This window comes from Sebastes fasciatus, chromosome 14 (assembly GCF_043250625.1).
Source record: "Sebastes fasciatus isolate fSebFas1 chromosome 14, fSebFas1.pri, whole genome shotgun sequence".
Classification (NCBI taxonomy): Eukaryota; Metazoa; Chordata; class Actinopteri; order Perciformes; family Sebastidae; genus Sebastes; species Sebastes fasciatus.
In genome coordinates, this window is record NC_133808.1 from 18,091,798 (window position 1) to 18,118,053 (window position 26,256).

General features: G+C 39.2%; 2 protein-coding genes across 5 annotated transcripts; both read left to right on the plus strand.

Annotated features, from left to right (window-relative positions):
* Positions 1-76: 76 nt before the first annotated feature.
* ifih1 (interferon induced with helicase C domain 1) lies at positions 77-14,134 on the plus strand. 3 transcript variants are annotated; one of them, XR_012597163.1, is made up of 17 exons: positions 77-625; positions 2,000-2,162; positions 2,565-2,678; positions 3,634-3,705; positions 6,650-6,867; positions 7,420-7,630; positions 8,623-8,840; positions 9,324-9,425; positions 9,516-9,639; positions 9,757-9,963; positions 11,197-11,453; positions 11,553-11,702; positions 11,829-11,990; positions 12,077-12,267; positions 12,418-12,511; positions 12,947-13,556; positions 13,598-14,134. XR_012597163.1 is itself a non-coding variant. In XM_074659393.1 (16 exons), exons 1-16 carry the CDS (start codon positions 188-190, stop codon positions 13,142-13,144), a joined length of 2,919 nt encoding a protein of 972 aa, XP_074515494.1. In that variant the 5' UTR covers positions 77-187; the 3' UTR covers positions 13,145-14,134. The 3 variants fall into 3 exon arrangements, 1 of the variants encoding a protein (XP_074515494.1); XR_012597164.1 differs by having other exon boundaries at positions 12,947-13,513; positions 13,556-14,134; XM_074659393.1 differs by having other exon boundaries at positions 12,947-14,134.
* On the plus strand, positions 14,065-26,223 carry fap (fibroblast activation protein, alpha). Of its 2 annotated transcripts, XM_074659394.1 has the most exons (27): positions 14,065-14,122; positions 14,312-14,695; positions 14,887-14,968; positions 16,833-16,922; positions 17,021-17,115; positions 17,226-17,300; positions 17,792-17,844; positions 17,939-18,011; positions 18,180-18,300; positions 18,382-18,536; positions 18,634-18,734; positions 18,851-18,980; positions 19,078-19,116; positions 19,194-19,292; positions 19,384-19,454; positions 19,545-19,598; positions 19,754-19,878; positions 20,047-20,097; positions 21,661-21,759; positions 22,996-23,065; positions 23,160-23,354; positions 23,462-23,516; positions 23,620-23,719; positions 25,109-25,167; positions 25,273-25,345; positions 25,508-25,581; positions 25,777-26,223. In XM_074659394.1, exons 2-27 carry the CDS (start codon positions 14,693-14,695, stop codon positions 25,876-25,878), a joined length of 2,244 nt encoding a protein of 747 aa, XP_074515495.1. In that variant the 5' UTR covers positions 14,065-14,122; positions 14,312-14,692; the 3' UTR covers positions 25,879-26,223. The 2 variants fall into 2 exon arrangements, with proteins under 2 accessions (XP_074515495.1, XP_074515496.1); XM_074659395.1 differs by lacking the exon at positions 19,545-19,598.
* Positions 26,224-26,256: the final 33 nt, after the last annotated feature.

The following is a 26,256-nucleotide window of genomic DNA, read 5'->3' on the forward strand; positions in this document are numbered from 1 at the left end:
AAGACCTGCCTATTATGTAGCAATGCTGACACCTAGTGGCCTGTTTTATTTATTTATTTTAAGACTTTGGGAGAAACGAAAGTGAAGGAGTGTAGTTTCCTCAGCAGAGTGAATCAGCGTTTTTTCTGCCAGTAGCTGCTGGATCCATGTTGTACTGTAAGGGCAGGCTGCTGTGATCCGAGTTATAATGGATTTAAATAATGACGATGATGTCAACGAGCGTCTCATTGAAGTCTACAGGCCGAGGCTGCGATACCTCATCGTGGTGGACCGGGTCCTGGATCATTTGCCGGACATGGACACCGACCAGAGGGACCAGATCAGACAGAAAGCGAGGACTGACGGTGACCTGGCGGCCACGGATCTCCTCATATCCGCAGTGTTAAAGAAACCCCACGCAGATGGCTGGTTCAGGGCCTTTTTTGACGCCTTGTCCAACTCGGGTTGTGAGTCTGCAGCTGACTACATGCAAGTGAGTCCTCCAGACCCGGAGTTGGAGGCAGAGAACGACTACTGTGTCAAACTCATCAACCTGCTGTCTCCCAGTCTGGTGGACATGAAGACTGATGATGTGTGCTTCCACTGTTTCTCCAAAGAACTGATCTCCCAGGATGACTCAGAGCTTGTAAGTACACTGTTGTGAAGGTGAGCTGTCAGTGCAGTTTTTCCAGTTCCACTTTAATTTAAAGTCCCAGTAGATGTATTTACTGTGGTTGACCACGAGATGTCAGACAAATGTAGGCATCTGTCCTGCAGACCCTTAGAAAAAAAGTAGTAGCTTATGCTTCAAGTTTATTTATGAAGAATACTAAGTATATTTCCCCAAATTCTACTTTATGTAGTATCAATATACTATTAGTATACTTAAGTGTACTAATTCAATACTTCTTGGGACTAAATTGGCCCACTTTTTAGTTTATAAAAGTATACTGTACTTTAAGTGTAAGAACAGTAAACTTTGAGTACACAAGTAGTTTACTTCTAAGTTGTATTTTGTACTGCAACTATACTATGAACTATACTTCAAGTGAATATGTATACTATATACTTGTCCTGCAGACCCTTATAAAAAAAGTAATAGCCTATGCTTCAAGTTTATTTATGAAGAATACTCAAGTCAAGTTCAAGAGTATTTCCCCCAATGTCTACTTTATGTAGTAAGTATACTAATATCAATATACTATTAGTATACTTAAGAGTAATAATTCAATGCTCGGGACTAAATTGGCCCATTTTTTTAGTTTTATAAAAGTACACTATACTTTAAGTGTAAGAACAGTAAACTTTGAGTACACAACTAGTTTACATCTAAGTTGTATTTTGTACTGCAACTAAACTATGAACTATACTACAAGTGAATATGTATACTATATACTTGTAGCCCACTTTTTAGTTTATGAAAGTACACTTTGTTTACTTTAACTTATAGTACTTAGCCAATGATTTATGTATTGCATAAAGAGACTTGCTCCTTTTGCTATTTGACTTGATGTTTTGTGATAATTTAAAAAACAATTAAAGACATTTTTCTCACATGCCTCCACGGTGAATGGAGAATCCAAAAATGTAGAAAATTATTGATAAATTTGAAGTAAATTCATATCAAAACATTCATTTAGAAACTCTCACACACTTTAATAGGCTACTCTATCAAAAAGTAAGCACAACAACACGCCAAGTATTCTTTTCTGTAGACGTATAAGGCAAGACTACTTAATTATACTTAAGCATATCTTGATCAAAAGATTAAAGTACAAGTATAAGCCAAGTATACTTAGACTGTAGTGTATACTTGTCAGTATAAACTAAGTATACTTAAGTATATCTCTGATAAGTACTGAAAGTACACTGAAAGTACATTCTCTTATTATTTTAAGTTTAAAATAAGTATACTAATAGCATACTTGAATAAACATCTATTTGGAAAGGGGAGTACTGACAGTACTTCACTCTGATTGCATAAAACCAGTGTACTGTAGTTATTATGCTCATGTTGCAGATTAAAACAAAAACAACAAATGAAGGAAACAGAAGTGGAGCCCGAGAACTTCTGAGATGTATCGTGAGAGCTCGACCAGGATGGTTTTCTACATTTCTCGATATCCTGCGTCAAACTGAACACCAGTTCCTGTACGAGCTGACTGGAGGGTCACCTATGAAAGGTGACTGACTTTACTGGAGCACACAACCGGTGGTGGATTAAGTTTAGGGACTTTTTTTAGTAAATCTTGGTCATGTTATTCTTTCAGCCGTTGTGCTTTTCGTTTTTGTGTATGAACCTGGTCACATCATGGGGCCCGGTTCATAAGGTCAGCTGATCCTGATTTTTTTTTTATGTCTCTTATGAACCAATAGGGGTAAAGGTTTTTTTTCTCTGAAGTACAGTACATTAAAATAATAAAAAATAATCTGGCCAGTCTGGGGCTCTTAAAAACATGGGGCCCCTATAGGCTGTACACACCCATCACAGGGAATGTCATTAGGCAGTCTTGTCATTAGGTAGAGATTATTGATTATAGTAGCGTGATTATAATAGTGTGATTTATTTCTTTATTTCTCATTAGGCTCTGATGACAAACTGCTCTCACTGAAAGATGAACCTACTGGAAGTGAAGCTGCAGCTGATCTCCCGCAGTATGTGGTCGTCAGCTCAACGCAGGAGGCTATGGAGGAAGAAGGTCTGACACAACACCTCTGTTCAACAATCAGGGATTAGAATTACCGCCTTGCGGTGGTATGCCTCCGCCAAGCAGTCAGGTTGCAGTTTACACCCATGTCTAAAATGTCATAATTTTATCCTTTTAGACATTTGAAATTGTCATAATTAGCATATGAATTCTTGAGGTATTCCTGAGATATCACGTTCACAAGAACGGTACGGACAGCCAAAACTCATATGTTATGTTTTCAGGTTGTCCGTCCTAATTATATCTTTAGATGTCAGTGATAACAACTGACAGCAGTCCTGATTCAGTACATATTGAACAAGTTGAGTAACTGAATTTGGACATTCATACTGTCCAGCAAGGCAGTTTATTGTTCAGTTCACCCAAATCACAAAACACATACTTTCTCACTTACCCTTAGTGGTGTCTTGTAACCGGAGAGACTTCAGAGACCAGGTCCGAAGCACACTGGAGCACACAGATTTAAGGCAATCAACTTTATTAGAAGACTAACGCTTTTTTGACTCTGATGAAAACGCAGTTGGCGTCGAAACGTTAGTCTTCTAATAAAGCTGATTGTCTTAAATCTGTGAGCCCCAGTGTACTTTGGACCAGGTCTCTGAAGTCTCTCCTGTTACAAGATTGACCTACATCTGTGAGCACCGGACAGGTTTACTATTCCTTGTGAAACAGTTGAAGCGTGTTTAACCTCCTTTTCTTCCCTGAGTGGTGTTTGTCCCTGTAGATCCTTTTCATTTTGCGTGTAAAGTTTTTATATGGACACGTTCATCTAAACTAGATAGTAAAACACACACTAGAGTCACATTTGTCACTTTTGAAACTGTCCATAACCAGGTCTGTGGATTATGATGAGTAACTGGGACATTGCTTCTTGAAAATGTTTGCATTTGAATGCACAGTTGTGCTTATTAATGTATATGACAATAAACTTGAACTATCTTTTCAGACCTGTACGCAGGAGCGAGCACTGAATCCAAACAACTGCCAGACAGCTCGGAGGAGCCCTCCCCACAACCAGGTGGGACTGATCCACCCTCACTCACCATTCATACTGTTGATGTTGTTCAAAGTCTGGTAGTAATCTAAAAAGCGTGTTCTGGTTCTGGTCCCAGTAGACCACACACGAAAAAACAAATGCAAGACTAAATGTACGCTGGATGTGTAGATGCCCCATAGCAAGCCTGTTCGATTACTTTTTTAAAGGGCCAGATTTGAAAAATGGACGGACATTTACATTTCCTGTCTGAATCTGCAAAGCTAGGAATTTAAATGTGAAAAAACAATACACCTTTTAATCTTAGTAGGTTGTTGTTTTAATAAACACAATGTTGCATTTAACATCTTTTATTCAGTTTGACTCTCCTAAATTCCCTCAGAATAGGTACATTTTGAACAGATAAAAAACTGCGATTAATCATGCGATAAATTGTGATTAAATATTTTAATCGTTTGACAGCCCTAATATAATCGCAATGATATTGCAACAGCCTGCAACAGTCAATAGCGTGAGTTGTAACGTTTATGAACGGGAATAAACTCTCTTATTGGAAGAAATCATTATTTTTTACATACTTTTGTCATATTTATAAATAATCAAAGGGCCAGATTGAGGTCGTTAAAGGCCCACGCGCCGCCAATTGAACAGGCCTGCCGTATAGTATCATAAAGGCAGAATGAGTGCGTTTGGAACGCATTGCAAGTGGAACATTTCTGGCTGCTCGACACCAAAGAATATGTTCCATGTGTGTACCATGATGGACCACATAGAGGTCAACAGAGCATAGCCAGCCAGCAGCTTCAAATGAAAACCACATGCTGACTGTATATCGGCGCATTGTTAAGTTATGTAAAGGAGAAGTTGAATTCAAGTCGCTGTGGTGTGGGGCCTTCCTTTGCACCTCTAGGCTTATATCATTCTTCATTTTGTTTGATTGTTTCAAAAGCTGCTGCATCATCATCATCATTTCTCATTGCGCCGCGCTCACATGAAGTACCTTTCCGACATTGTGTTTGCATAATAAATGGCTGCATTAGTGATAATCAACCCAGAGCAGAGAAGTGACACAAAAGGAGAGGCATGTGGAGTAATGAGGCAGTGGAAATAATTACATCATGTGAAGAAACGGTGGAAGTGTCTTTTACTTTCTTAATAAGAGGTTACAGTACAGTTTGTCTCATTAATGTGAGTAATGCCATAAACCTGACTGGCTGGCCAGAGCGCACGCTTTAAACAGAAAAGATTACGTGTTAGATCGTCTTTTCAGACTGTGAAACGAGTTGCATGTGCAGAATTATTCGTGGCTCTTCTGAAATTAATTTCACTGCACTGAATCATACTGAAAAATAAGCCTGTGGGTTTTCTGTTCTTATTGGAACGGTATTAAACACAGCTGATTGTTGACTTTCCAGCTCTAGCATAAGTTCGTTTAGCGTCTGGGAACTGCTGGTAAAAATTCAGGGGGCCTGAGCAGGCCACTGTTTACTTCTTATTGTTGTTAAAGCTCTATCTCGCCATCGGCACAGACGTGTATTTATTTCCATGCAATTGCTAGAAACAGCACTTTAACCTCTGGCATACCAAAGTCTCAGAGGGAAAATGAAAAGCTGTCTGCACTTTGGGGATAAAAAAAGCTTTCTGGGGGTTTGAACTCATAACTGGGAGGGTGGAGGGGGGGGGACGTAGAGCCTTGAGTTGAAGGAAGGTAGCAGAGAGGGGGGTACATGAGTCATAGCCTGCCAGCGACTCAAAGTCTGACTGAAGTGGATCATAGTGTCCTTGCAAACAGGAAAATAAGACAAAATACTGGCACAAATAGACCTCAAGAACAGGGAAAACATTACTGAAATGAAGTGTGATGAAATGATACACACCCACGCAGCTTTGGGGAAATCTAAATGATAAAAGATAAACACATGCAGATGTCAGCTTGTGCAAGGAAATACTGTACATTGCCCTGGAAAATTTGAGGTAGTTCAATTGGCTCGTACCTTTTAAATGTGACTTCCAGTTTTAGATTAAAAAGCCAGATTACATAGATTGTGCTGCGGGGATGATGATTTTCAGCATCGCCCTGGGATCCCTCAACAAAAAGCCAATTTGACCCATTGGGTTTGGATTATTGCAGAAAAGATAAGATCTGTGGCAAACAAACATTTATGATACGTAAACGTTTTGTTCAGAATGATAATCTTCACAAATGAACACCACTTTTATGATTATTGAAGCATGAATGCGATCGGCAGAAGTAAAAAGCTAACATTAGGCTATAAACGAACCACATCACGGTTGCATGAGCGCGAGTATACACAATGAGGCTGTAACGGGGGACGAGTCGGCGTGATGGCGTTTAGTAGTCTCATTTAGCCTCTTGTTAGCAACCGCCTTAGAACAAAACGGTAAAGCTCTTAAGCTTGTGTTAATCACAGACCTTATTTCTAACCAAAAACCCATTCAATAAAACATTGACTTCAAGACGAGGGAACAGGAAGTGCTAAAATGCGAACTCATTTCCGGTTTTAGGACTCATTCCTGTAGCACTCTATTTATACTTGAACGCTGACATCTGTCAGCCTGCTTTCGGCTCAGTTCTTTAAAACTTTGAAATTTATAGTTTGCACTAAGCAGAATATGATACAATAGTGCCTCTCACTGACATGATTTATAGCGCACAGTGTTCATATCTTAACTACTGTACCTAAGACATGTGGTTTTATAGGCGCAATGAAAGTCTGAATGCTCAGTGTTTATGCTTTAAATGTAGAACATATTCCATGAATTCAGCACATGTGCATACGGTATGTTTAGCATTTTTAATAGCAGCTCAAAGAAAAACATTCCACCCCAGGACCAAAACCACAAACAATGACAAGCACAGTCGTTTCCTGCTGGTAATGCCTGTAATTGTGGTTTGCTGACACAGACGAGAAGTTTTGTCTGTCTGAACCTCTGCTCTGCATTACAGAACCAGTAGCAGCGGCGGGAGGCCCAAAAAAAGCTGATATTGTTCTTCGCGATTATCAGATGGACGTCGCTAGACCTGCCTTGGAGGGGAAAAACATCATCATATGCCTCCCGACAGGAAGCGGTAAAACCAGAGTCGCAGTTTATATTACCAAAAAACATCTGGACCACAGGAGGGCAGAGGAGCGTTCAGGGAAAGTGGTCATCCTGGTGAACAAGGTACAACAACCCAAGTCTGGTATATCAGACTTATGGCTTTGCACCGTTATGTTGACCTACATATGTCCTCTTTCTCAAATCCAAAGAAAACATTCTATCAATTTGCACATGTGGGTCAGCTCACCACAAATTACATGCCTTAAGGTTTAGATATTCCCCTGCACTTTGGTACTATTTGGCATGCATGCGATCTGCTCTGCGCTGGAAAAGACCACCACTTAATCCATTTTGGATTAAAGGTTTTCCAGCTATAAAAGTGTTTAGTTGAGTTTTAAAACAGCTTGAGAAAAATAGTGATAGCATGTGATTGAAACTGATCCCAGAGGTTCATTCTTCAACACTGGAAAGAACAGAATCATAACTTCCTTAGTGGTTTCTCTGCAGAAAAGGGAGTGTCTCACTGAACTTTTAACAATGAACAACAAAATCAAATCATCAGGAGATTTGTAGTAATAGAAACTATGCCGATATTTCTTCATTTCTTTTATTGAGTTATTTCTGAACTTTGTAGCATCGACTTCATAACATTGTTTGTGGTCTGGTGTCCTGCAGATTCCTCTCGTCGAGCAGCATTATACCGAAGAGTTCTTGCCGTTTTTGAAGCCGACATATAAAGTGGAGAGAGTCAGTGGAGACTGCAAGCTCAAAATCTCTTTCCCAGAGATCGTGAAGAAATATGACGTCATCATTTGCACAGCCCAGATCCTGGAGAATTACTTGGAGAGGGCTGACAAAGGCGAGGACGAAGGGGTGAACTTGAGCGGTATGATTTTACAATTCTAACACAGGAATGTAAATAACTCCTCCTTGGCTCAACAGTTTCCTTTGGTTTTAGTAAACAACTCAAAAACAGACCAGCGTTTCGAAATTAAAATAAGGTCACAACAACTCAACGTTTTTTTTTAAAGGCTTCCTAAAACCTTAAGTTAATATCTGCCCAGGCTTAAACCACAGACACTGACAGGTTTTGGAATAGAAAGCCACCCAGAGGACTCGTAACATCTCCCCTGATGATACCTGACAGGATCTTGTCAAAGTCTTCCGGCTCTGCTGTTCACTCTCGTTGGCACTCACCAGTCCAAGGTGGAATAGCCACCTCAGTGGAACATATGCTGTTTGTTGAAACGCCTGAGAGCGTGTCCTTTTTCTTTTTTTTTTCCTCTCTCCTGCCTTCCAGGCCACACGTCTGTTCAAGCCATCAGTGTGTGGCTGATCAAATTCACATGAGAGCTTCTATCACCCACAGTACATCAAGCTGCCACTCCTTTATATTCTTCCTTTCCTCCGGGGACAAATTTGTATCACTCTGGTTAAACTTGTGAATGATTATAATTCACACTTTTGTAAAATACAAAAAAATAAGGCACGAGTTGGAGGCTATTTTTGAAGTTTGCCAGCGTATGTTATTGTGTGGCTTAAACTGCTGCGTCAGGGTTCCCTAGAAAAGTGCTGGTTTGTGTGGGAGGATCTCTCTTAAAGAAAGAGTGAAAATCACATCTGTTTATATGAGAAACACAAATAAATGACATATAAATGGCACTGCTTGATTGAGAAAATTGTAGTTCCTTGGACGGTAATGTTACAGTGAAACATTCAGAAATGTAAATGTTTTAACAAAGCAAGCAGTAATTTTGCTAAACGACATTTTTAGCAATGAATCTCTAAAAACACTCACAGTTCATTCCTCTTGTTGCTACTTTGCGTGTCACATACTGTACATTCATGTATGTGTTTGGTTGTCTTCTCTTCATGTAGATCTGACACTGATCGTGATAGATGAGTGTCACCACACCCAGAAAGGAGGCGTCTACAATCACATAATGATGCGCTACCTGAAGCAGAAGCACAAGAACAAGAGGCTGGAGAAGTTGCAGAAGGAGCCCATGCCCCTCCCTCAGATCCTGGGCCTGACTGCCTCACCGGGGGTCGGGGGAGCCTCGAAAATGGAGAAAGCCGAGGACCACATACTGCGCGTAACTACTATTCTCAGCTTCCTATCCACACCTATGTAAACTACTATAATAACACCAGAGGCTACGGCCTTAACAGTCACTGAAGAGATGATTAACCTGTTATTCATCAAGCTGTTGCTTTAATTGTGTCCACACCTAGTATATTCATGTGACCACTGACAACGTCAGTCTTTCATTTAGTTTCACTTCTTCATCTTTTGTTCATCCAAATCCCGCCCCAAGTTTCCCTGCCTTAGTCATCGAGGATCCTGTTCATCCAGCCAAGCTGTTTCAAATATTCCACACTGCTCCTGCACACACACACACACACACACATACACCAGCCATAAAGTTTCCTACTGCCACAAAAGTCCAAAATTGAAAACAGCCTTTTGGCTTCAGCTCTGTGTCTGACAAGCAGAAGTTCAGCAGAAATGGTGTGCATCACTAAGGTGGAGATTTTGATTAATTCCAACAATGTAAATATGTGTGTCTCTTTCGTAGATTTGTGCAAACTTGGATGCTTACAAATTGATGACAGGGGACCTTGGAAAATTCAAAAGGGAACCAAGGAAAATCACTTTAAGTGTTGAAGACAGAAAAGAGGTACATTTGTTGGAACAGGAGTCGGCCTCGTGGCAGCTTGTTGACACAGTTTCTCTCTAAGACAGCGTTACATGTGTGTGTCCTTTTCAGGATCCCTTTGGTGATGTAATCAAGAACATCATGAATGCCATTCAAACCCATGCCGAGCTGAGCCCCAGCTATGATCTTGGCTCTCAGACATATGAACAGTGGGTTGTTCAAAAAGAGCGAACAGGTGAGCGCAATATTTATGCTCATCTTCAGGGATACTTTCCTTTGCCCAGCTTCCCTCTTTGATAACAAACTACCTGGCTTCTTGGATATAAAAAAAACTTGTCTCACTCCATTTTAGCTGCAACAGAGGGAAATCAGAAAGTGCGAGTTTGTACGGAGCACCTTCGACAGTACAACGAGGGCCTGAATCTCAGCAACACCATTCGCATGCGTGATGCCCTCAGCTTCCTGAACAAATACCACGAGGAGGAGATAAAGAGAAAAACAACACCAGACGTGGAGCAAATCACAGATACTGAGAGATTCCTCTTCAATTTGTTTAAAGGTATTGGGGTGTTGTTATTGTTGTGTTTTAACTCAGTAGTTTTTGGGAAATGAGCTTATTTGCTTTCTTGACGAGAGTTAGATCACCATTCTCATATCTGTAAATATAAGGCAAGGTGCTGGTTAGTTTAGCTTAGCATAAAGACTGGAAACATATGGAAACAGCTAGCCTGGGAATAATATGTTCCAATCTTTTGAGCTAACTGGCTACTGGCTGTAGCGCTATATTTACTGGAGTAGTTGTATCAATCTTCTCATCTAACTCTCAACAACTACGCGAATAAATGTGTATCCCAAAATGTTGAAGTGTCCCCTTAAAGAGGACCTATTTTGCTTTTTCCCTTTCCTTTAGTGTGTTGTATAGTTTTTTGTGCATGTAAAATGTCTGCAAAGTTACAAAGCCCAAAGTCCTCCCCCAAAGAAACACTGTTCCTGAACTGCCTGAAACGCCTTGATTGAAGTCCTGCCTTTTCTTCCGTAACGTGGTGATGTCACCATGTAACATATTTGCATAAAACCTGCCTAGCGCCTAGTTTGGCACGCCCTCAAACTAAGCTAGTTAGAGTGGAGCTTGAGTGGAGTGAGAAGAGTTTGGTTCGGTAGACCAATCACAATAGATTGGGACAAGTGACCAATCAGAGCAGACTAGGCTTTTCGGAAGGGAAGGGCCGACAGAGGCTGAAAGGAGGCGCTTCAACACAGCCGGTATGAGCAAAGTAAAGTGTTTTTTAACATTAAAGCATGTAAACATATTCTACTAGAAAGTTACACAAAATACAAGCATGAACCTGAAAATTAACATAATAGGTCCTCTTTAACCTTTAAAATGATACCAATTGTAGTGGCATTCCTTCTGAATCCCAAAAATAAGCCACAAACGAGCTGTAGGCACAGTAACTTCAGTCTGACGCGAATGACAGGAGATGTAATCCAGTTTAAAACGTTTACTGAGAAAAGTTAAATATTACATAGTGTCACACGGTAGAAAAACTATGTGCTCCCGTGCCTAACGCAGCTCTCTGCCTCCTAACTCTAAAGCACACTCACTCTCTCACTATATTAAAGGGAGTCTAAATCATCAAAATAAAATATACATGCATTTTTCTCTTTACCTTTTTAAACATTATCTAAGTCATTTACAATAACTAGAAATTATTAATTTTAACTTATATTCACACATTGTGGCTCTTACACCAATAATTTACCAAAGTTCTTTAAAATCTGTGTCTTGCAGAGAAAAGGGAGGAGCTGCAGAGACTCGCAGAGAAGCCCGAGTATGAAAATGACAGCCTGTCGAAACTACGAGGTAAAATTCTGCAAGAGTTCAGCAGCAGGGATGAGGCCAGAGGGATCATTTTCACCAAAACACGTCGCAGTGCTATCGCTCTAAGTCAGTGGATTCAGGAAAACTCCAAGTTTGCTGACATTGGAGTGAAAGCCTCACATGTGATCGGAGGGGGAGACCAGAGTGTTGTTAAACCGATGACCTCTGTGAGTGCACACTAAACATTTTTTTGCCTATAGCTTCCTACACACTTCACATCCAATGCACACATAACCTTCTTCTCAATACAATTTTTTGTAAATCAGGCAGAGCAAAGGGACGTGTTGACCAAATTCCGAGATGGTGAAATCAACTTGCTGATTGCGACCACAGTGGCAGAGGAGGGATTGGACATACCAGCGTGCAATGTTGTTATCAGATACGGCCTCGTGACCAATGAGATTGCCATGGTGCAGGTCAGTGAATCACACTGTGGATTGTGTTAAAGATGATCACTTATATGTCCAGTAATAAAGACACCATTATACAGATGTAAAATATTAAAGTGGTTTCTTACCATTGACTATCATTACCTTTTGCAGGCTCAAGGCAGAGGAAGAGCTGAGGACAGCAGTTACACTCTGGTAGAGGTGAAGGACTCTGGGGTGGCCGAGAAGGAGAGCGTCAATGAGTACCTCATTAAAATGATGAACAAAGCCATTGTCAAAATCAGAGCTTTGGATCAAGCGATCTATGAAAAACGGGTACGTTTTACTGCAAACTTTTTTTTAATCTGAAACCCACAGTGTCGTAGGACCTTATCTGTAATGGTTTTTTTTCTTTTCACCAGATCTTAGAGTTTCAGATGCAGGCTATACTGGAGGAGAAGGTGAGAAACACAAAGAAGAAGCAGAAAGTCATGCAGCTCGAGAAGGGTGAAGTGAAGTTCAGCTGCCGAGGCTGCAACAAGCCCGTCTGCACCGGCGATGACATCCAGATGATCGAAAACATGCACAGAGTCAATATAACACCAGAGTTCAGGTACAAATTACAATTCAGAGTCGACTTCTACATTATTCCATCATGTATAAACTGTATGCCGCAGTTGTAATTACGCTCTGATGATGAATTATACCCTGCATGCATAGCGAATTTGTCCAAAATCAAATCAAATCTTCTTTTCTTTTTCAGAACACTTTTCATTCAGACAGAAAATACAACTCTTCAAGAGCGACTTCTAGAATATGAGACCAATTACTACATAGTATGCAAAGTCTGCGGGCAGGTAAATGTATTTCAGAAAGTTGGTGTTTTTTTTAGTTGATGCCACTTTCATGTCTGTTCATTCAATATGAAGCTACAGCCATGACGCTGCATGCAACAGTCAGAGGGACTAGTCTCTGTGTCGGTGACTAGCTGTCTGAGAATCCGAGTAAACTGGGAAATGAGACCAAATTGAAATAAGTGGGAGAGAAAATAAGTCAGAGGATCACATGAGATATAACTACAACCAGATGATTCCATATCTTTTTATTTAAGGCCAGGCCTGCCACATTAAAATGATTCTCTGTTGGCCATTATCCTCTCAAATTGTATTTCAGCTGAGCGCACAAATGGCATTCATTTGTTTTGTCATTGAACAAGTCTTTGCTTACTCAATGCAAAAACCAACACTACCGTACCGTCCCTTTTATGTTTTAACGGCTGATTTCCGTTGCAGAGATGGGGTTCCATGATGCTCTACCGAGGGATCGATTGCCCCAGCCTCCATGTGAAATACTTTGTGGTGACGTACGACGGAAAGAAGATCAGCAAATGCACCCAGTGGAAGGATCTCGCCATCGGGTTCCCCGCCTTTGACTACGCTGAATATGCGAGCCAGATGGCAGCGAGCTCAGATGAGGAAGACACTGAATGATTCACAGCTACTTAGACTCACTAAGAATCACAAAATCATTGATTTTGTATTTTTATGTTTGGCTTGCACAGCAGCTGTACCCATCACACTGGTAAATGCAATGCTTCCTTTGAGTGCTAAATTGTCGCGATAACTGGAGTCACTGATGGTGGTGGATTTAAGCATGTGCTGCAAAGCACGTACAATATTTTTATCATTTTATTGGGAAAAGGCTTCACAAGTATTTTAGATTGTCAAATTATGAATTTGCATGTTTGGTTTGTTGTGTATGGGATACTTTATGTTGAATTTACTGCAGAGGCTCTGTAACACTGGTGGACTCTGGGAGGTGCCCTTCTAGTGGAGGAAACGTGATGAAGTGCCCTCTAGGTTGTCCTGCTAGTCGAGAAAACTTGATGAAGTGCCCCCTAGGGTGCCCTTCTAGTGTAGAAAGTGTGATGAAGTGCCTTCTAGTGTCCCCTTCTAGCGGAGAAAACGTGATGCAATGTCCCCTAGGGTGGCCTTAAAATTGAGAAAACAATGAAGCAGTGCCATATAGGCTGCCTTAAAGTACATGCTAGAAAATTGTGCGCTGGTGCCTTTTTTTATTTTGTTTTTCGCCCTCTGCCCCTCAGACAGCCTGAGTCCACCACTGCTTTGTAACAATCGTGAAATGTATGTTCTGTAAGTTTACATATTGTGTGCATCACTGATATACAAAATGAACAGGGGGAAAGAAATAATTTTCCTCTCCAAACCATCATTCGGTCTCATGAGATTGGAGCCACTGAGCCTGTGATAGCCCCTCAGAGCCCACCTGTCAACAACACACACGCACATAAACAAGTGCTGGTGATTTTCCATTAAATCCAACTGTTGAGCCAGTCACAGATTGCTATTTTTAGACCCATCTTTTTTTAAAGAATAACTTCTGCATACACATAGACACCTGAGGGATCTGATTGCACTGACATGGTAATGGATCATTGAGTAATAAAAGTATGTCCACTATCTTTGTGCTTCTTTTCTTCTTCTTTTAATTGCACTTATGTTCTAAATAATGAATCCACATTATAATAATAAAAAAAACACTAATTACTACCCAACACTATTATTATGTGGGGTGGTTCTTTTTTTCCACAACTGAAAATGTCTCTATCTGACTTTTTGCTTCCTTCACATTTTTAGGGAATGACTTGCACCCTCGGTGAAAAAAGCCACTTCCTAAATAGCAGCAAGTTGTGCGCTTCTTGGAAAGTTGTCCAGTGTGCAGACTTCAGGGAGGCATCTCTCTCTGTCTCTCTGCCTGTCTGTCTGTCTGGTGTCGGACTCCTCTCAGGAATGCAGCAGGAAGAAGTGTGAGAAGCCTTTAAGCTTTAACTTAAAAAGTAGGACGGAGCTCAGTTTTCTCATGTTGCCATATTTAGTTTAAAGCCATTGTTGCTGTGAGAGCATGTTAACAAGGTTGCTTATCCAAGAAGTCACTTTAAACTTCACATCATCGACCTCCAAGGATTATTAAAAGACTTGAGAGAGCTTCACGGAGACTTCTTCTTCTTCTTCAGCATCATGGTACAGTAAAAAGGATTTATCAAGTTTAAAATGAGAAAATGTTGTAAAAATACACATAAATGACTGTACTGCTGACAGATAAATGGACTGTATAGGAAAACCTGCAGCGTTTGTGTTAATGTTGTGTGCGCTTTTCAAGAAGAGGATGTTTTTGCAACTTTTTGTGTGTCACCTTTCTTTTTCCAATGCAGGGCTGCAACAAGGTGATGTGGGGGGTGATCGGGGCGGTTGTCGTCATCACGTTAATAACAGTCACAGCAGTTTATTACAGCAGTAAGTCAATAGCTCAGGCCTGACCTGGATGTGTGCTCTTCTTTCACTCCTGTTGGGAGTTCAGTGTGAACAGAACCAAAAGTGCCAAATCAAGTATAACCTGTTATGTGCTTTATTGATTCGTTTCCAAGTTTGGTGATTTTATTTTACAGTCTAATAAAGTGTATATTTATTATTCATCCAGTTTGTCATGTTTCAGTAACAAACTTGTGAAAGAGCAGACACTAGTTGTGTGATTTATAAATTGCTCTTATTATAGTGTGGTAACATGCTGCTGAATGTTAGAGCGCCACCTCGTGACGCACAGATGTAAAGGTGTTTTCATTTTTCATTTCTGATCCAACAGCAACATTTTACTTTTTATATACAGTGGTGAGATGTAACTAACTACTCAAGTACTGCACTTCAGTACAATTTTGCTGCCTATACTTGTACTTTACTTGAGTATTCTTTCCATTTTATATGCTATACTTCTACTCCACTACATTTTGGAGGCAAATATTAATAGTACATTTATTTGATAACTTTTGTTTCTCGTGAGATTTAATACAAAATATGAACTTATTATAGGTTAAGCTATACCCAGCAGTATATAAAGTAATTAACTGGATATACACATTAATGCATCACTAATTATAATCCATTGATATAATACATTGTTAAAAGGGCTGTTGTGCATAATGAGTATAGATACTTTTATTTTGAAGTATATTTTTCTGAAATACTAAGTACTCAAGTACTGTACTTCAGTACAATGTTGCTGCCTATACTTGTACTTTACTTGAGTATTTTTTTCCATTTTATATCCTCCTGGGAACTTTTCTTTTGTGATTTCCTTCCTATTTAGGGTTAAAAGAAAATCTTAACAATTTAGGCTTGTTAAACTTTATTTGTATTATCCACTGTAGTGGACTACAGGAAAATTTCAGTGTGAAAAGACAAACCAAAATGAACAGATTATGGCTGTAGAGTGATATTTATCCAACAATACATTCAAATTGATTAAAAAAAAACACACATGCCATATCACTGGAAAGCCTATAGGATGTCCTCTTTACAATACACCAGGGGTTTATGGAGTAAGTCAAAAGAGTAGGAGGATATGCATGTGCACAAAATGTCCACTACAGAGGACACATGTCAATGGGCTGGGCAAATATTGTACTTTTTACTACATTTATTTGATAACTTTTGTTTCTAGTGAGATTTGATAGAGGAGGACGGTCTGCAGGACAGATAATAATGTACACAGTGCACTTTCATAGACTAAGCTACTGGATTTACCCTGCACTATATTCACTTTTAACAATCTCTTCTGCACTATATTCACTTTTAACAGTATCTTCTGCACTATATTCATTTTTAACAGTTTTCTTCATCTCCTTGTATTTTTATATCTGGTATATCTGTTTGTACTTTGTACTACTAACTTTTTTACTGCCTTATTACCCACATGTTTTGCACTATGGAACTGTTGCTGATGCTGGGAAACTTGAATTTCCCTCAGGATCAATAAAGTTACTATCTATCTATTTAATACAAAATATTAATTAACTTATTATAGGTTAAGCTATACCCAGCAGTATATAAAGTAATTAACTGAATTGTACACATTGATGCATTAGTAATTATAATCCAGTGATATAATGCATTGTGAAAAGGGCTGTTGTGCATAATGGGTATAGCTACTTTTATTTTTAAGTATATTTTTATACTAATAATGTGTACTTTTACTTAAGGTTTTGAATGACCTTTAATTGTATTTTACACCACCGTATTGCTACTTTTACTTAACATTTGAATACTTCTTTCACCACTGGATTATTAGGCAACCATCACTAATGCAGCATGTGCATCATTTCAGAGACTGATGGTCCCAAGCGGCCATTCACCCTCGATGACTACTTCAACGACACCATTAGGTGGAGATCCTACGATTTGTATTGGATATCAGGTACCACCTCTATTACACAGGTTGTTCTTTAGGGCAAGGTGAAATCATGTTGTGTACAAATCTCTCACAAGCATATTTATTCTCTTTTATATCTGCAGACAAGGAATATCTGCATAAAGCAAGAGATGGGAATATCTTCCTCTACAATGCTGAAACAAATGCGGAGTCGCTATATTTGAGCAATTCAACCTTTGTAATATACTTATATTTTCAAATATGAATGTTTTGTGACAATAAAAACAATGATAATGCTGAATAATAACTCATATTTCATACTAATATTTCCATTTGTTTTCATTGTAGGCTCAAGTTGATGCCACAGATTACTTTTTGTCAGGTGATTATAAATACATCGCTTTGGAAAGCAATTACACACAGGTGAGATACTCTCAGTGAACTTTCCCCATGTTGAGTTTGCATGTGTGTTTTTATCAGCCCGTTCTCATTCCCAGGGCGTTAAATACCAACGCTTTGTCACGGCCATCGGCGTTATATACAGACGCACAAGGCACCCTTTAGCGTCGATATGAGACGCACCAGGCTTTCCATTAACTACAAGCCAAACCATGTTGTTTTTTCCTAAACCTAACTGTAGTTGTTTTGTTGCCTGTACCTAAGCAAGTGTTTTTGTTGTAATTCACAACATTAAGCATGTGTTTACTGCGACCAAAAAGTGACGCAGAGGGATCTGACAAAGCGTCAGTATATGACGAGTTGGGATGAGAACGTGTTGGTTTTTATAATAGTTCAACTTCACAAGAGGTTCGCTGTAAATGTCACCTTAATTTTGATAATCATCAAAATCACCAATAAAAAAAAATAGATCGCAAAGGTCTGAAAACAAGTTTTGTGTGTTTGCACTCCGACAGAAATGGAGACATTCATTCACAGCCTCTTACTCCATCTATGACAGGGAGAGTTTGTAAGTTTTATTGTTGCCTGGATCATTTATCATACCAGACACATCATGTCATTCATTTGGAATCACCCTAAATTATTTTCATATTTCTTTCCAGGACATTTATTACGCCTGTGAATCTTCCCACCGTTGTGCAGTACTTTTTCTTTGCCCCAAAAGGAAACAAATATGTAAGTTCACACCATGTTATCAGCTAGCCTTGTCTTCACGCTCCAAAATAAACATCAGGTCCTGCAAGACTGTGAAAGTGTTTTTGATGAAGCAAAGTTATGAATCTGAGTATGGATTTGTACTATATTTTAAATTAAAAACATAAAAAACAATGTTTTGTTTTGCAGGCTTACGTCTCAGACTTCAACGTTTTCTTCAAATCCAACGTCACTGCTGAAGCTGTACAGGTGACCTACAACGGGAAGAAGAATGAGATCCTTAATGGTATCCCTGACTGGGTATATGAGGGTAAGTAACGTTCACTTTTCCTCAGGTGTGCATCTGTGGAAGATGATTACAGATTTCTTTTTTTTCTCCTAACAATTTCAGAGGAGGTGTTTGCATCGAGCGGGGCACTATGGTGGTCAACAACTGGAAAATATTTGGCTTATGCAGAGTTTAATGATACGAGCGTTCACAAAGTGGAGTATACGTGGTATGGAAATGAGCAGTATCCTGAGACAGTGGCTGTTCCGTACCCAAAGGTGGGATATTCTGCCCTGATTGTCCATAATCTTCCTCACACTCTCATTATATAGAATTAAGTATCAAGCATTTTCCATTTGGTTGTATTTGGTGCAGGCTGGATCTGCGCTTACCAAGGTGAAACTGTTTGTGGTCGACACCACAAATCCATCCCTCCGCACACAGTTGGTGGCTGCTCCTGCTTCCGTTGCTTCTGGGTCCGTATACTCTTCACTTCATAGCGTCACTTAAATCAAAGTGCATTGAAAACAGAGGCAAATACAATATCCTCACGGTCTGCCTTACCTTGTCACTTTGTGTTGCCTTTGCTCAGCGATCACATGTTGTGCTCAGTGACCTGGGTCACAGACGAACGCGTCGCTGTGCAGTGGGTAACGAGGAAACAGAATTACGTGGTTGTACAGATCTATGACTTTGATGGAAGCAGCTGGCAAGAAAAACAGGTAGCTGTCACTGCGTCTCTGGATCACAACCAATGTGTTGACTTCATGGTCATGTGAGGAAATAATTAACTGCATTAAATATCTCTTCTCTTTATAGAAATTTGAGCAAACGAGCAAAACGGGATGGGTCGGCCACGTAAGTTTCCAAAAAGTTTGATTGTGAATTCATTGTTTGATTCAGAGTATGACAATAAAATATCACCTTTTTTCCAGTACGTGCCCTTACCTCTTTTCTTTGCTGACGATAAACTCAGTTTCTATAAAGTGATGAGTGACACTCAGGGCTACAAACATATTCATTATGTGAAAGAAGTAAGTATATTTCAGTTATATTCATGCAAAAAATATACTACACGGTAGCTTTCATCATGTCTTTGGTGCTGAGTGTTATATTTTGTTGAAGGGCAAAGCAACACCTATTACCTCTGGGAAGTGGGAAGTCATCTACATCTCCAAATTAACAAAAGATGCCATGTGAGTGATGATGCCTTACATTTCTGGCAAAACTACATAAACCCTAAAGAACATATGCAAATCTGACTGTTGTGAAATTCTTTTCTACAGATATTTTGTGAGTAATCAATACCAAGGGATAGCTGTGAAGAGAAATGTTTACAAGTGAGGATTCTTCTTATCTATGTGATTTATTCTTGGTTTCCCAGGATGACTAGCAGACACATGCTATAAACAATAAACAAGAGCACACTAAATATTACAACATTCGAATGAACTGGCATGATCTGATTGTCATAACTGAGCTGTTTGTTCATCAGGGTTGTGATCGGAAGCAGCCCTTCTGCTCCTCAGTGTCTCACATGCGGCCTGCATGAAGACAGGTGTCAGGTCACCTCTGCTTACTTCAGCACTGAAGCCTCTTACTACCGAATGGACTGCTACGGTCAGTTACACATCCACACTTCCTCTTAAGCAATAACTCATTCGCGGTCAATGTGTTGGGGTGTTATCTGTGATGGGGAGCATCTGTGAGCAATAATCTGTCTAATACTTCTAAAGTCGTATAGAAGACTTGATGTATTTGTACATTTTCTATTTCTGTTTTTACCAGGACCTGGGTTGCCCCTCTACACACTCAGGGACAACAGGGGCTCAGGTGCAGGTCTGTATACTTAATAACCCCGTAAGCCCATCGTTGAATTATTAATTGTATTATTTTACAGTTAATTCATATTATCATCTCACTTTGTGTGAGACACAGATGGGGATTTATTATTATTTATACTGGTATATTATATTTATTTATTACACGGCTTTGTTGAATACTCGATTCTGATTGGTCAATCACAACATGCTACGGTCTGTTATTGCTTTATAACTACTAGCTATGGACTCAGTTCTGATCTCAGACTCCGGAGGATCATTTTTGTGTCAAATTATTTGATTTCTAGCAACTTTCTAGTAAGTAGCCGTGTAATAAGCGGGATAATGTACAGCAAGCGGGTCATTGTTGTGAAATAAACCCCTTCAGGGTGATGCTTCAGGGTCCTGTATCACTCTGTAAGGGTTTATTTCACAACAATGACCGGCCCGCTGTACATTATCCCTTACATATTATTTTCATGACATTACACAGTTCTGTACTTACTGGCATTAAAGCTGAAGTTGGTAACTTTGAGCACATATGATTTAAAATAAAATAGTTATTTTTATAAAACAGTCACTTTATTCTGACAGGAGTGTGTGAGACAGATGATCTAAAAAAAATATGTGCCTCTGTGTCCTCCTGTGCTCATAACGGGTTTTGAAAGATTTCACAGCGCCGAAGGAAAACAACCAATCAGAGCAGAGAAGTCTCTACAGCAGCTGTCAATCACTGCTCGCGAAACTCATTAACTCCAATCAAACTGTCAAACTAGGCAGCGCTGATCAAATATGAATTCATATTTCAATTAATTCCTATTTCTTTTCAAATATGAGTTCATTCAAACTTGCTAACTGATCAAATATGAATTCATCGTTGATCAGTTAGCGTGTTTCGTGAGCAGTGATTGACCGCTGCCCAGAGACTGCTCGGCTGTGATTGGTTGTTTTTGTTTGTGCGCTGTAGAAACTTGCAAATGTCATTAGGAGCTCTAGGGGGAGGCAGAGGAACATGATTTTTTTTGTAGATTATCTGTCTCATTCAATACTGTCAGGATATAGTGACTGTTTTATAAAAATAACATTTTGTCATATTTGCGCAAAGTTACCAACTGCAGCTTTAATTGTACACCAGCTTATGTATTGGTCTTGTTGCGTAACTAAAAACTCTGTCCTCTCTCACATCTTCTCACGACAGATGAAACCCTCAGTGTCAGTTATACAAAAGTAAAGACTATAATGTGTTATGGTGATATCTGCTCTGTACTTTCCACACTGACTCTGGTCAGGTTGTATCAGAGAGGTGACATTTTGATGTAAACCTCAACAGGGTGATGCAGGTATTCCACACAGCTACTTACGTAAGAAATCAATAATTTGACACAAAAATGGTCCTTCAGAGTCTGACATCAGAACTGCGCCCATAGCAATGTTATGTTATACAAATATATTATATTATTATATATAGCAACGGTCTGCTATAAAGAAATAACAGATCGTGAAACGTCGTGATGACCAATCAGAATCAAGTATTCAACAAAGTTGTTTAATAATAGTTGTCATTCAATTGTCTCTATTTCAGAGCTCTCCGTTCTTGAAGAGAACAAGGTACTGAAAGATATTCTGACAGAATTCCAAATGCCAACGATGCAGCATGGCACACTGAAGGTTGCAGGATATGGTGAGACAAAACAGCACATGTTTAAAGATCCTTTCCAGTATGTTTGAAGACATATAAGATAGTACTCTTGAATAATAATCCGTATCTGATATTCCACACAGAAAGAAAAGAACTTTACTTTCCTCATTAATAATAAAAAAAAAAAAATGGATGAATAGACAAATATTTTTCATTTCAAAAGTTTAACTACTGGATACAAGATGTCTCCTACTTCACTGTTAAGTCCATTCTTGGTGTTTGTGCACTTGTGTAAGTTTCATATTGGACTATGATTGGCTTCCAAATCATAGTGTGATGTCACAAAAAACCTGCTCGTACAAACACGTCTTTAACTCACATTTAAGGTGAGCCCAGAGAAACGTTTTACTTTCAACAGATTAATGTGAAAACAGCAGGGCTGTCAAAGTTAACGCGATAATAACGCGTTAACGCAAATTCATTTTAACGCCATACTAGCTTGTCAGGAAGGAGGTTATATAACGCTCCAAACTTATGCTAATTTTTGGCGAGGAAAAACTGTCATGGCCATTTTCAAAGGGGTCCCTTGACCTCTGACCTCAAGATATGTGAATGTAAATGGGTTCTATGGGTACCCACGAGTCTCCCCTTTACAGACATGCCCACTTTATGATAATCACATGCAGTTTTGGGGCAAGTCATAGTCAAGTCAACACACTGACACACTGACTGCTGTTGTTGCCTTTTGGGCTGCAGTTTGCCATGTTATGATTTGAGTATATTGTTTATGCTAAATGCAGTACCTGTGAGGGTTTCTGGACAATATCTGTCATTGTTTTGTGTTTTAATTGATTTCCAATAATAAATACATACATTTGCAAAAAGCAAGCGTATTTGCCCACTCCCAAGTTGATAAGAGTATTAAATACTTGACAAATCTCCCTTTAAGGTACATTTTGAACAGATAACAAGTGTGCAATTAATTTGCTCTTAATCGTGATTAATCATGGATAATCATGCGATTAATAGTGATTAAATATTTTAATTGATTGACAGCCCTAGAAAGCAGTCTTCTAGTGTCATGTAGGGAGCTTCAAATGAGGTTTTCCTTTTAAATATTTATACTGTAACTGGTGGATTAGTGTTGAGCTATTTAGTCATCTTACTGTAAGACATTTTAGAACAGAGGCAATAATATTATTCGTCACATATTGGATGGATAAAAACCTTTATATTTAAAGCATGAGTTTACATTTAATAACATATTTTCCCCAACAGATCTTTGGTATCAAATGATGTTACCACCAAATTTCAAGAAATCTAAAAAATATCCTCTTCTTATTAAAGTGTAAGTAAACAACACTCCTCAGCGCTCCATCCCGATATAATCCAGTGAGCATTCGTTAACATTTGATGATGGATGCTGTTGCTGACCCGTGCAGGTATGGTGGCCCCTGCAGTCAGGAGGTGAACTACAACTTCAAGCTGAACTGGGGCACGTACCTCTCCAGCTCAAAGGGGATCATCGTCGCCAGCTTTGACGGAAGGGGAAGCGGTTACCAAGGGGATGAGATAATGCACGCAATCTACAAGCGCCTTGGCACGTTCGAAGTGGAGGATCAGATAACAGCTGTGAGGTAAAGAGTGTCTGAACATTCAATCACCTCGTGTTTTATCACATGCACTGTGAAGCTTTACAATGTGTCCATTGTTCTTGTTAGCTAATAAATGATTTGTGTTGTAGGAAATTCATCGACATGGGTTTTATCGACAAAGACAGAATAGCAATATGGGGCTGGGTAAGTTGTATTCTGTTGTCTGTTGCTCTTTGTATTTCTCATATTCTATTCTTGTTATTCAGTGTTTTTTGTATTCACTAAATCAATCTATTCTGACCTTCAGTCATACGGTGGCTACGTCACCTCAATGGCCTTGGGTGCTGGAACTGGACTCTTCAAGTGTGGAATAGCAGTTGCCCCAGTGGCCAAGTGGGAATATTATGGTTGGTGTATATACTGTACATACTATAGTATATATATGTCTACAGTCTATTGTGAGAGCACATATATATATATATATATATATATATATATATATATATATATATATATATATATATATATATATTGTGAGAGTATATTCCTCATTTGACCTAATTTCCAGTGAACTTAAAAGAGTTCCCCAATTTAGCATTGCACTTCTATAACATCGTCGGATTCATGATAGACACATTAAAAAAAAAAACGGGATCAAAGTCGATGCAGCAGCACCAGAGTCTTTTTTATTTCTCGCATTCTTCTTCTTTGTCAAAATCTGTGTCTACGTTACCCACAATGCAACCCGACCACTGACAGTTCAGTTGGAGATTCGGCTGTGTTTTGCAAGCGCAAAATACTAACGTGGCCTCGAGCCACTTGCCTCAAGCAGAGATGAGGAGCGGGCTACAGATATGTGATACTCCTTTCTAACTCCACACCTCCAAACCCGCCTCACATTTCAGCCCCAACCAACACTGACTCGGGTGACATCACTTGAGGCAGTTTATCAGAATTTGTAGAGCTCCCTCTGGAGCCACAAAGGATTTTTCACATATTCAGTAGTTTAAATAACGTTTCCATAACGAAACTGCACTGTGAGTTACATTTCAAGGGAATCGTGTTTTGTCGCAGATTATATTTGTTTTTGATGTATCACAAATGCGTAAGGGCATTTCACAACAATGACCCGCTAGCTGTATATTATCCCGCTTATTACACGGCCACTTACTTAAGAAATCAATAATTTGACACAAAAATGGTCCGCCAGCGTTTCACCCAGGAGACCGCTGTTAGTGTCCCGTGCAAAACTAAAAGTCGACGTTCACTTGTTTTAATTTACGCAGTCATTTTAAGCCAGACCATGATGTTTTTCACTAAACCTAACCAAGTAGTTTTGTTGCGTTTTTTTGTTTTGTTTCAATTTACATCGTTAGCCACATGTTTAAAACTGATAAAAACTGTGACCTTAATCTGGGAGAAAATACGTTTCCCTCCAGTCGTAATTGAGAATACAGTTCCCTTTTAAAGGGACTGTATGTAACTTTTTATCTATATGAATAATTTTTTATTGCAAATGAGGGAACAGGCTGTAACCTCAGCTAAAAAATGAGACCTTCTGTGTTTCCTCTATCAGCCTGTAGACCGTCTTTATGTGAAGGACTCGGGTCGGTGTCCCAGCGGATGTGACGCCATGTTAACAAGCAATTTATGATTCTTACATTGAGTCCCTTTAAGGATTCAAATCTCTATATAAATCTTTTCAACTCTCTGAAAACCTCTTTCCTTCTGTTGAATAAGTATAATTTGCGTAGTGTTCTGTATAATTGTGGTATGAACTGAGTTTTCTTTTGCAGATGCAGTGTACACTGAACGCTACATGGGCACCCCCGCGGACAATTCAGACGCTTACGAAGTAAATTTTACACATCAGCTCTATCACAATAATCTTTTACTGCACAATTCTGACTTGAGACATACAGTACGTTGTTAAAAGCGACATTTCTATTATATTTAACAGAATTCCACAGTGACGGCCAGAGCAAAGAACTTCAAAACAGTAGACTATCTATTGGTCCACGGCACATCAGATGGTACGTTTCATCCAAACACTCTTCTTTTTAGTTTCTGAGCATGTGGTAGCCCTATTTCTCAACAGTGTACCAGGTAACACAGTAACGCCTTGCACAAATGGACCCTATTAGCCTTGAGCTTTGATGTTCAGTCACGTAGTGAAAACACTGTCTTTCCTGTAGACAATGTCCATTTCCAGCAGTCAGCACAGATCTCCAAAGCTCTGGTGAACGCGCAAGTGGACTTTGAGGCGATGGTAAATATTGGCTCAGGGAAGTGGGACTAATATTGACCTTGATGGTGTTGATTTAATAAACGTTTCAGATGGGAAAAAATTGCCATGTGTTATTATGCACAGTCTAAAATATGATTTAAAATGTGTATAATTTTATAATGTTAAATGCAGAATTTTAGAGTCTATGCACTAATCTGATTTTGGTGTTAATTTCAGTGGTACACTGACAGGAACCACGCTCTGAGAGGATCAGCCTTCCATCATACATACACACTCATGAGCCACTTCCTGCAGAAATGCCTCGTTTACCCAAAATAGATGTGAAGAATGTGACGGCATTTATTGTGAACATTTTTTTTTCTAATTTGAGTATTTTTATCTTACTGATATTCTGAAATATCAGGTTGTACATTTGTTTTTTTATGTAGAATGGATGTTCGATTGCTCGCACAGATGAGCATTTGTATTTTATATGTATTTAGGGAACCTTGTCAAGATATCTGACATTCAAAACTAAAAGCAATTGCATGCATTTATGGTTGAAAACCTTGTTTTATGTGAATATGATGTCATACAATAGATGAATTGCACTGCACTGATTTGTTGTGTGAGTGTTATAATTTGTGTGTTGCCGTCTAATGAATAAATAATTTTGAAATACAACAGTTTAATTATTTGTAAATGTTTTTTAGTCTG